Source organism: Photinus pyralis, unplaced genomic scaffold (assembly GCF_008802855.1).
Source record: "Photinus pyralis isolate 1611_PpyrPB1 unplaced genomic scaffold, Ppyr1.3 Ppyr1.4_LG8, whole genome shotgun sequence".
In the NCBI taxonomy this organism is placed as follows: domain Eukaryota; kingdom Metazoa; phylum Arthropoda; class Insecta; order Coleoptera; family Lampyridae; genus Photinus; species Photinus pyralis.
This window is the reverse complement of record NW_022170819.1, coordinates 28119874-28131808: the sequence shown is the minus strand read 5'-3', so window position 1 is coordinate 28131808 and position 11935 is coordinate 28119874. Positions and strand designations below refer to the sequence as shown.

At 37.9% G+C, this 11935-nt stretch overlaps 1 protein-coding gene across 2 annotated transcripts; it reads right to left on the bottom strand.

The window, feature by feature from the left end:
• Positions 1-7878: 7878 nt before the first annotated feature.
• Positions 7879-9116, bottom strand: LOC116178116 (hydroxysteroid dehydrogenase-like protein 2). Of its 2 annotated transcripts, XM_031497496.1 has the most exons (5): positions 8977-9116; positions 8755-8918; positions 8498-8711; positions 8247-8452; positions 7879-8200 (listed from the first exon to the last, which is right to left on the bottom strand). In XM_031497496.1, exons 1-5 carry the CDS (start codon positions 8988-8990, stop codon positions 7914-7916), a joined length of 885 nt encoding a protein of 294 aa, XP_031353356.1. In that variant the 5' UTR covers positions 8991-9116; the 3' UTR covers positions 7879-7913. The 2 variants fall into 2 exon arrangements, with proteins under 2 accessions (XP_031353356.1, XP_031353355.1); XM_031497495.1 differs by having other exon boundaries at positions 8498-8918.
• Between the last annotated feature and the right edge of the window lie 2819 nt (positions 9117-11935).

Below are 11935 nucleotides of genomic sequence, written 5' to 3'. Positions count from 1 at the left end.
AACTGTAACAAGGTGACGGGGAAGAAAATGGGGGTTATAACGATATATAACAAGGAAAGAACGAAAAAGAAATAATTGATGGAGAGGGGAGAGAAAAAAGAATGAAGTGGTTGGACAAAGGGTGTACAGAAGTGATAAATAAATATAGAGAAATGTTGGGGGAAGAAAGAAGAGGGGAAATAAAGAAGAAAGTGGTGCAGAAGAGAGAAATAAATATAAGGAAATGTTGGGGAAAGAAAAAAGAGAGGTAGTACAGGAGAAAGAAGCGAGATCACAGAAGAAAAGTACAACAGAAAAGGTCAAGAAAAAAAGATGGAGAAACAGAGAGAATATACAGATCAAAGCAGGGAAATAAAAACAGGGAAGGATTTTTGGAAGTTGATTTGCAGAAGAAAAAGGAAAGATAGAGCAAATGAGAAGGAAATTCAATTAGAGAAATGGAAACAACATTAAGGTACTACGAAGAAAGTAGGAGAAAGATGGGGCTATGGAAGAGGCAGGAAGAGAGGACGGTGAAGGAGATGAGGTAACAAGAGAGAAGATCGAGCAGTAATTAAAAAGATCGAAGAAAGGGAAAGCTGCAAGGAGAGACGAAATAGAAAGTGTGGCTTGGATTTCCAAATTAGATAGGGCCAAGGAAGGGATGAAGAATCTAGTAAACACGGTATATGAGAGACTGTGGAAAATTATAGGGCAATCGCGACGGCCGCCGTATAGAATCTAGGCCAATTGTACTAAATGAATAATCAGAAAGATAAATGAAAGAGAAGAGGTTATTGAAGCGCTTTAAAATAAGGAGGGGAATAATCGACTACACGGATTGATGGAAAAGGAATTGGAAAAAAAGAGGAGGAAGGGGGTTTGTGTTTTTCATGTACTTAACAGCATTTGACAGATTGGAAAAGGAAAAATTATGGTAAAATAGACAAGAGGTTAAAGGGCGCTATCAAGGAATCATATAAAGAGGCAAGATTGAGGGTAAAAATAGAAGGGAAAAGTTGTCTGAAGAGTTCTGGACATGTAAAGGAATAAGACAGGGGTGCTCACATATTCTAGCCTTATTTATTTTCTACATAAGAGGCATGGAAAAAGTATTATTTAAGACAGGGACGAGGTGGAGGGATTCTGGTGGGAAAAAGAAAGATATTGTAACGGAAACGCTCCAGACATAACGTCGCCTTTGGCGCTCTGGAATTTTATACGCGCGCGATAGTGGGATTTGTATAGGAATATTCGAGACTATCCGGTAATTACGCGAGTGTTCTGGACTTACATTGCTTGCGTGTATAAATGGTTGCGGACCGAACATCGCAGGAAGTTTAACTATCGAACGAGATCGAGTACGGACGAAACATCGAGCGCGGAAATATAAATTGCGAAGTGTGTGATATAAATAGTCGATATAAATTGTACGGTTTTTATAGTGTTTTAGTTTTGTTTAATAAATATTGATATAAATCGAACCCGAATTTATAAAACACGTTACAATATGGTCGCTGGCATACGCAGGCGACGCGACGCGGCGTAGTGATAATATCAGAACAGAGGGTTGAATGGAAATAAAAGAGAGGAAAAAATATAAAAGATAAGTTAAATATTTAGGGTACTAAATGCAAAGAAATAAAGGGGAAAATGCGTAAATAAGAGAACTAAGGAAAACGGGGGTAGTGACGATTAGACAGTGGGAATAAGGGAGGGGGGTTTCAAGCAAAATCTCAGAACAAGAAAATATCTGTTTGATGAAATGGTGATAGGGGCGAGGATAGGGGTGCCTAGCCGAGATATACGTGTGGAAGGAATGGGACGAACTGGAAGGAGCACAAGGAAAGTATTATAAATGGGTATTAAGGCTAAACGGAAGGACACAAGATTGTATATTAGAGGAAGGAACAAAAATAGAGGATAGTGTCGGGACGTAGGGAGGAGAGGTTGGAAGAAAGTAGTAAAAAAGGAAACGAAAGCTTGACAACGAGGATGGACGCAAAAGGAATGTGGGAAGAACAAAGCAGAAAGAATGGAAGATGAGCTACAACAACAGAGGGCGAAGATAGAGAGTAATAGTGACATGAGGAATGAAGAACACAAATGTAGAGTATGTGGAATTTTGAATGATTATTGGATTTCCTACCGTGAAAATATCTTGAATAAGATATTTAATAGTTTCAATTAGGTTTTGAATTTGCCTGGACTTAAAATAAAATTTTTAACATCCATGTAAATCAAATTTAAGAATCTTCCTTATACAGCATTTACCTAGGGAACATTTTCCAAGCCACAATTACTCCTACAATCGCTTTTAAACTCAGTTAATGGTACCGAGGTCAGTTTGCAACTGTTTTAAGGTGTCCAAATTACCGTTTTCCCTTAATTTGCATTTTTTCATATTTATTTTTAAGTGATTAAGAATTTTAAGAGAACGGAAGCCTTAGGTACTGAAATATTTGTATTTTTGCTAAACATAAAAGCGTATAGGACGTTTTGGGTAACGGATCCGGACGCTTTATTAAAAACCCGACATTTCCAAGCAAACAGTGTGAAATTAGCAGCATAATCGTCTATGTACTTATAAACTTTACACCAACCCCTTCCCACATCCCAGGGACGATCCTCAAATACGCGCATTTTACTTTTTGTCAATTTTGTATTAATTCATAAGGTATAAAGTGAGAACAAACTAATAGTAAATCCAGTCATCGTTCATAATCTTTAGCAATATTTCCGCAAACAATACGTTATTAAAGGCATATTTATGATTAACGCCAACAATAAATTAAATCCCTGACGTAAAAATGGGACATAACAAGAACTAAAGTGTAATGCTCGAATCATAAATCAAAAGCCATCAAATTGATTTACACCCATCGGCCAGGAAGGGTGGCATGAGCGAACGCCAACCTAAAACAATGTTTTCCACTTTTATAACCTAGCAGTTTTTCCACTCCGACTGGGGTTAAATACTGTTTGTATCCCGCATGACGTGGAATTGACACGTCTTCTGTTCCCGCTATTAATACGCACAATATATCTTTCTTAGTGCTTTCGATCTTTCCTCCTTCCGTCCGATAAGGGTTTAGGAAAGGGTTCGTAACCTCCATCTTGATTTTATCGGGCTTATTTTCTCGATCGCGCACGAACTTTTATAGTCTCTCAATATTTGTATGCAACAGCCTTGTCATAAATAGTAAAGACCATAATAGTAACTAATTCGTTACTGTAACGTGATGATTGATTTTTAAGACAATTAGTTAACAAATAAGTAATGAGAGCACGGTGATGGTCAGAGTAGGCACTATTAGTAAATTTCTGATCAGCAAATTTCTTTTGAAATATAGATACCTGCAATTCTGAACTAAATTTCATTACACGAAGGATGAATAAGCAAAGGCACTTTGACCAACATTAGTTTGCTATATTGGTATGGGTTGGTGAGTTTTTAGTGGAAGAAAGTATTGAGGTATCATTGAAAAGTCATACAAAAAAAATATGTCGTCAGTGTCATGTACCCAATTCGTCCTGACCAATATTCAAAGTGAATATGACGTCACAGTGTTAGACACAAAGTATACACCAATAAAGTATTGACTAAACCAATAAGTTTTGACCTTTGGTTAATGTCTGAATTGATTTTTCGCATTCCAAAAGAAAATTCAACGAGGAAACCTAGAGAGAATAGAAAAATTAATTTGATGACATTTTATTGACGTGACTTCCAATAGCGCATGACTTACGGTGTTTCGCATTGAAAAGGTTGCGATGGAATATCTGTCGTTATCGGTTTTAAAGATCAGTAAATATAGTACAATTCTGAGAAGGATGAATAAGCAAAGGCACTTTGACCAACATTAGTTTGCTATATTGGTATGGGTTGGTGAGTTTTTAGTGGAAGAAAGTATTGAGGTATCATTGAAAAGTCATACAAAAAAAATATGTCGTCAGTGTCATGTACCCAATTCGTCCTGACCAATATTCAAAGTGAATATGACGTCACAGTGTTAGACACAAAGTATACACCAATAAAGTATTGACTAAACCAATAAGTTTTGACCTTTGGTTAATGTCTGAATTGATTTTTCGCATTCCAAAAGAAAATTCAACGAGGAAACCTAGAGAGAATAGAAAAATTAATTTGATGACATTTTATTGACGTGACTTCCAATAGCGCAAGACTTACGGTGTTTCGCATTGAAAAGGTTGCGATGGAATATCTGTCGTTATCGGTTTTAAAGGTAAATGTCATTAGTGGTGAAAATATGAGCTTAGGTTCGACAATTCATTACTCTTCATTACCTGTAATACGTTCTAATTGGGTAAACATTGGAGATATATCTTAACTTCCTTAATCAACCCCAATTATTAATAAGTTTCTCGGGGTAGTTTCGGTTTATTTGGTTTTCAAGTATCCACTCTTGCACCTTAAGCGGAGTTGACGCAAGATCAACACAGCGATTTAAGTCAACACCTTGAGGGTCCCGTATAATACTTTGTTACCAAAATATGAACTTCCCCGAGGACAATTTTAATGTAAGCCTTTAATCGGATCACACAAAATCCGAGCTGTCTACGCTATGTCATGGATCAACAATCTGGGGAGTTATTACAATCTACGTCAAAAACATTCGATTTACGCCAATAGTTTTCAGCAACGCCGAACAGATGTGCATAGGGTTATAAATCGAAAAGTTTTTCGCCAATAAATGCAACCCCTCGCGCGATAATCAGGCACGAAATTACGCGAGCAAACAAAAAAGGCGTTATAAATTCAACTTTAAAAATATACGCGAATAGGTATATAGAAAATTGGATACGCCCCGAGGTGACGCGTAGATGTGGCAATGCAATTTGTAAAATATCTTTCGGAATAAATTTTGTTTATTGTGTGGCTTCCTGCATTTCTCTACTAGTTCGCCTTCTACCTTACATTTGATTACGTAAATGCTGCTGCTTTAGGAAAACGAGAAACCAAACGAAATAAAATGTATCCGCCATCCTCATTATAAACCCAAAAAATGTTTTTCTCTCCCTTTTACACTTATAACAAAAAGGACGCGCGGTCTGCACCTTTTTTTCGCATTTAAAACGTTGCGCGCCCGTGTTTATTATAAAATGAAAGGTTCGTTCCATCCTCGCCCTTTACAGTAGGTATATGAAACTCGTTAACGTGAACGGATATCAAAATCGAGCTCGGGGGCGAAATACTTTCCGTTAGTTTATCGCGCGTGGTCTACTAGTTTATTGTTGTACAATTTACGTTAGTTTAAACTAATGGGTTCGTACTGTTTTAGCTGACGTAGGGGAATAGTGGCGATCTGATAATCACGCGAATAAGGTGACTTAAAGCTGCAGATAAGGGTGTAGAGGAACTACGCCAGCTTACCATATCGCTGGGTATTCTAAGTACCTAACTGTACAATGGACGTTACTTGTCGAAATTGGGTTGTTCATTATTTTGTTCGAACCGTTTTGCTGCGTGAGGTCTTTTGTAGTTTATTAAGAGCGATTATCGATTGATCAAAGCATTGTCTAGCGTTATTAACGTTACCCTTTATAACAAATAAAGTGTGGTAGAGAGAGAGGTCGAATCAGGATTAAATTTTAGCATGAGATGAACCAGATGTTCAAAATAAAAAATCCCTAATAATTTTGACAAAGAGAATCATTCAAGTGCAATTAGAGGGGTTGGACAACTCTTCGTTGAAATTATCGAATCTGAATTTTTTAACAAGAATTTTAAATGACTTCCGGCTAGCCATTACCATGATTGTTTTACTGTAACTTACTGGAAAATTCTCCCTACGAATTCCAATTAACCAGATAAATTTTCGCGGCCACAATTTTCTGAACTAACCTGAACTTAATACTGTAACGAAATTATGCTCCGGTGTCATTTAGATCTGTCTAGAACCTTTCATACGGTATCGGCTTCCTGTAGTGGGGGAATCCAATAAAGGATTTTGACTTATTCGAATGCATCAGCTCAAGGTAAGGTGGGTTGACAACGTGTTGAAAGGTGTGTATTTCAATCTGCCGATTGCCACACGCCAAGGTGGAGCAAATCGTCAGTAACGTTCAATATGTTCAACAGTTGAAGCTCGCAAACCGACAGATGAACTATCAGAGACACATGGAGCATATACACTATCAGTATCTGACGCGCTCGAGTATTTTCACGTTACTATTTATTTTGCACACTAGCAAAAAGAAGTGTAGACGCCCCCCTCCCACCGGTGGAGGGAAATACATCATATATTTTTTCCTACTACCATCTAATCTACAAAGCTCTATGGGTCCATACGACGCTTGAGTAAATCTCCATATAGCATCGTGGGCTCCCATACAGACAGGAAATAAATAGGAAGCTCGATAAGATAAATTACGAATGACGACAAGGATATAGACGAAAAAAATTAATCAGACTGTGGGAAAATATTTGTCGAAAGTTATATGGGATTATCAGCGTGACTGGGATCAGTATTTGCATTTGTTTTAATGACGAATAGATCTGGAGTACATGAAAGCACGGGAGACACTCCGACGTCGGTCTACTCTTCAGTAGAAAATCCGAATTTCCTGTAGTCAATGACGAGTACATGGAGAACCTTCGCCTCAAAATGGGAGCCATCCACGAAAAAGTTCGAGATCAAAGAATATTTTAGTTGTGTAAATATAGAAATACAACTGTTATCGGTCGAGGACAAATTGGTTAAACGTGCCAGTGTTTACGGTCGCTATTCAGTCACTCCGGCGTGAATGCCACAAATTGGATTGAACTTCCTACTTAATTCTTAACGACAATACTCTGAATTTAAACACACGTGTTTGAAAGAACCCTCAATTTGTTGTTTATATAGATATATTATATTGTTACTATATTTAATGTTCACACTTTTTCTTATTAATTTTGGTAATACCTTCCTTTTTTACCAAAAATCGACTGCATCAAAATATGTCGGGAAAACACTTTTTCTTATTAATTTTGGTGCGTAGAATCCAAAACAATTCGTACTTTTTCGATCAGACTTCTCAATCAAAAGTTATAGACTAGAAACCAATTTCGAAATAAAATTCAAAGGGCTGTAACTTTTGAACTAGTAGCCCAATCTTGCAACTGTTTGAAATTATGGTTTCTGCGATTATCGTTTCTACAGATCGATTCTTGGTAAAAAAGGAAGATAATACACTGCCTTTTTTTGAGGACCGAAACAAAAATTGTCTCTGATCGACCCGGAAAAAAAATTTTATTATTATTATATAATGTTAAAGTGTGGGAATTTCTCCCCTAATACAAAAGACGGTTTGAACCATTAAAAAACAATTACGTTTAATACCTTGTGGCCCTGTCGAAGTTAAAAATGTTATAAAGATTGTTCGCCCGAAAAAACTTCATCCAGAGGACGACTTAATGGCAGGTTTGTAATAGAAAAAGGTATCCGAAGGAAATCCAATTCGCAATATCGCCATCTACCAAAGGACATTGTTTATATCAGGTAACATTATTTTAATTATGTAAAATTGAAGATAATGTGGTAATTTTCGTAAGCGATACCCAGAGCAAATATTTTGAATCCAAAATAATGTTTGGAAGAGGGGGGTGATATTTCAAGCGACAGAGTATTGCCCGTCGCGATTCTTTCGGTGGGGAATATTTCGGGCTGGGGCGAGCTCTCTTGAGCGCGATTATCCCGGTGGTGAATTTCTAAGGGCAAATTTTCTACGGTCAATCTCCCTACAACCAAACCATTATCAGTGTGTAATATTGTATGTTCTTCGCATGAGTGTAACACTCGTAGATTAACATTATTCAGTATTTCCCTGCAAAATAAAGCCATTCGAGGCAATTATAAAGAATATACGGGATAAGGAAGAATCATTAACACGAAGGTGAGGGAATGTTCTGTATTTTTATACCCCCAAACTCACAACCTGCACCTGATTCTATCAATGACATCCCCGCCAGCTGCAGGTGCTGGTGCAAAAATACATTGTTGAAGATTATCTTTATAGCTACGATTTACAGCGTACTGATCTAACTCTGTGACTCCCGCTTTAAACAAGACCTCCTCGTCAATGAAGAATTGGCCGTTGGGCTTCGGTTCCTGAGTCAAAATCCAGTAAGCTGCATCCGCTAATATTGTCGCATTACGTCCACGTCTTCTTCTGTCTTCGCCAGTGGGATGAATTTGAAGCGCGGCCGTGTCGATGGCTAAAATTTGAATTAATTTCCCGAAGAAATGCGAGGTGGCGCTTACTTGTTCGGGGCCACAGTGCGTTTACAGCAATGTTGAACGGTTTGAACTCCTCTTGCATCCCCAGCACACACATTGACATGCCATACTTGGACATGGTATATGCCACGTGTGGACCAAACCAACCGGGAACCAAGTTGAGTGGTGGGGATATGTTCAAAATGTGCGCATGCGAACTCTTCTTCAGGTGAGGCAAACACAATTTTGACCTATAACGTCACTGGTGCTCACACAAAATTCAAAGGCGTACGTACACCAGAAACGTTCCACGAACGTTAATGCTATGCATCAAATCAAAACGTTTCATCTCGGTGCTTTCGGTGTTGGTCAAAGCGATGGCAGATGCGTTATTAATCAGTATATCGATACCTCCGTATTCCTCAACGGCCCTCTGAACAGCTTGAGCCACTTGGGATTCGTTTCGTACGTCCACAACGCATGCTAAACCCTTACCGCCAACCTCCTCAACTGAAATTGACATAGTTTTTAACTCCAAGTTGTAGTTACTTACTTTCCTTGATCGCATCGTAAATAGTTCCAGGTAACTTCGGGTGTGGTTCAGCAGTTTTTGCCGCGACAACGACGTTCGCGCCATCTCGGGCGGCTTTGATGGCAATTGCCTTTCCAATCCCCCTACTTGCACCGGTAATAAAAAGAGTTTTGCCATTCAATTTTCTAAGGAAAATACGCACTGTTAGTTATTAAAATCGACGCTATAATGGAGGTTAAGCACCCTGTATTGGCCATTTCGTTTCTGGAATGGTTTGTTTATTTCTAACGCATCATACAATCAGTTTATAACAGATAACGGCCAAAGTTCAAATAATATCATTGTACGAATAAACTTTGGTATCATTCTCTGAATGAATTAATTGTGACATTCACGATCAATAATTCCACTATCCTTGATGCGATCGTTTGAATAAAATCTGGAGTTGTATTATGATTTCCTGGTTTTTAGATTCTGTATTAGACTTCCGTGTGACTAAGGAGCTTGCAGCAGTTGCTTTGAGGACAATTCAGTCGAGAGAGTTTTGGGGAAACATTCGATATTTTCGCTGCGTGAGCATTAACGTTGCAGTTCTAATTTACCAGTTAAACCAAACCAAGTAATGCCTACAAGTTAAGTGAATATAACATTTAATACACCACAATAAAGAATTATTGTAGAATCGGACGAAATAACGGCTGTCCTGAAAAAAGCACGTCTCAGAAACATAAATAAAACAACCGCGTTCCGAACAAGGACAAATTAATTAATCTCACCAGAGTATTTCTTCTCCATTTACAATTAACTAGTAGAAATAAATTCCGAATTGTTACTTAACATCGTCACTGAACATAAGGGGATTGAACTTTGTGTATTTCGTAACAATAAAAACCTGCGCATGTGTGTTCAGCCCAAAATGTTTAAGAATATGACGTGTACCAAATTTTGTTCCAATCGGTTCAGACTTTTAATCGAAAATGAGAGTACAGATTATGCGGAATGTGTACTCTGTGATATTTCAATTTCTGAACTAATGATCATACACGTTTCTGTACTAGTTCTTGAGATGTCACATGTTTCATGGGATGTAACATAAATATTGTTTGGCAATAGTGTTATTTTTCCTTTTAGAACTGTTTGTAAATTGTTTATTTAATTGTAAAACGTACTTTATAAAGGTTTATTTAAGCGTTTGCTATAAGAACGTTTGATATCAAGCGAAAGTTAACTAATGTCACCGAAAATGCACACTTGGTGCTGATAACGGAGACGCAGATATTTGGAATGTGCGCGTTATTTTCGGCGTAAGTGACTCGTTCCTGCAAAGGTAGCGTTATCAAGTTTCATTGTGATGGGTGGTGTTATTTAAAAGATCCTGAGGACGGAGATTCATTTATTGTGGAAGTGGTGTTTCATTAAATACTGGAATCGACGCAAAAAAAACCTCGCCGTTTGGCGACGGTTAGAAAATGTGTAGGTTTCTTTACGCTATTCGGGTAGTCTGCCCGAATGGATTAGCTAAAGCCGTAGTTTGTCATTATTATAATAATTTTGTGCTGAAGCGAGTTAAGGTGGAGTTAAGTGCTTCTTATCGCAAACCATTGTACGACCAGATTATTAACAGAGGAAAAAAGCTGTTAGTAATATTAAGACTTTCTTATTTTATTTGTCAAACGCCTGTGTGCGGGGTAATTTGTCCAAACAAGCTTTGTAAACTTCTCGGTCTTTCAGGATTTTGTTTTAATTTTCATTTCATGTTTAGGAATACATTTTTGTCATTGTGCTAAGGGCCGGTTCGAATCCAGGTTCGGGCATGGATATATGTATATGTTGGTAGAGCAGCCTTGGCTGAAACCCCGCCCACTCCAAAATAAAGGCAAAATAAATAAATAAAAAGTAGCGATTTTTTTAAAAGTCAATGAAAATAAATAAAACCTCCCTACGTTCGCTACTTTATTAGTTTCCGGTAACGTGATACGCGCATTTCTTTAATATTAAAAAGGAAACGAGAATTTACGGAATTCACAGCGGCTAATGAACAAGGGAGCAACACAATACCCTTAAAATACGTAATAAAGTCAACATAATGCGAGACTCTAAAAAATGAGCTCTGTATTAAAACGTGAGCAATTCCTTTCATTACTTGTGTACATAAGGTAAATTTCTGATTTAATTAAAATATAAAGCGCTTTAATTAAGGTTACACTACACTTTTTTCTAACTATATTAGTTGTGTCAAAGTAATCGTCAAATGCCGTAATGGCTCGTTTTTAGTGCCCGTTCTCGGTGCAGTAGTCCTAAATCTATTTCGATAGAAGACGCAAAAAGCTGCAATGCTTACAATCAAATTTCGGCCCTTGTTCCACTGCTGTTAATTAGAGCGGTCTCGTGATTGACAAGCGTAGCATTCCAAGTTCGCCTTTTGTGCTAGGGATTCGAAATGATTAATAGCGCTGCGACAGTTCAGGATCATGCAGAACTAGGCGCATTTAAAGGCCACCCCCTTTGCTTTTACACGTATATATGACCTTGATCACTTAATTCTGCTCAAGCTTACTTTATTCGCGCTTGTGTCTTTGTTTTTGGATGGATGGCATACGTCTTTAGCATTTTTTTTTAATTGAGATACTGTGCTAATTTTATAACTAAAAGTTCATATAAACATACGTCCACAGTCGCTTCGCTACCTTGCCTTTTAAATGTTAGGTCTCTACAGGACCTCGACGGTTGTATAAAACGTATTCTGGATATCCGGTAAAATACAAAATCAAAATTTTATAGGAAAACAAGCGCACAAGTTAATTAGCGATATCTACGGGTAAACAAGATGCAGGAAAACGGAACACAACCCCCTTTACATACTTAATGGGAAGAAAAGCACCAAAGCATCCCTTCCTCATCTGAAAAGGAGTTCACACGCTCACATTTTAGCCCCTAAAGCTAAAACCCAAAAGCCGGTCTTCACTCACTCAATTTCACGCAGGATTATTTTAGTTATCAACAAGGCGCGCGGCGGCAGTTCTGATCTGCTGGCCAGGGATTATCTAAGAATACGCGGACCGCATTTTAACGACCGGAAGCCTTTTCCTCGACGAGGACGCCTTATTATCAATCGATCAAAGTTTATTAACTCCATATGGCAAAAACTTTTTCAATAATTTAAATGCAAAACCAAACTCCCCTCTACCCTCCTCTTCCAAGA

Excerpts from the sequence above, each read along its gene's own strand:
- LOC116178116 (XM_031497495.1), bottom strand. The coding sequence starts at position 8,910 with ATGGCAAAACTCTTTTTATTACCGGTGCAAGTAGGGGGATTGGAAAGG. Across the intron at positions 8,453-8,497 it reads GTTCGTGGAACGTTTCTGGT|GTCAAAATTGTGTTTGCCTC; the intron begins GTACGTACGCCT and ends GTGACGTTATAG. Across the intron at positions 8,201-8,246 it reads CGCACTGTGGCCCCGAACAA|CCATCGACACGGCCGCGCTT; the intron begins GTAAGCGCCACC and ends TTCAAATTTTAG.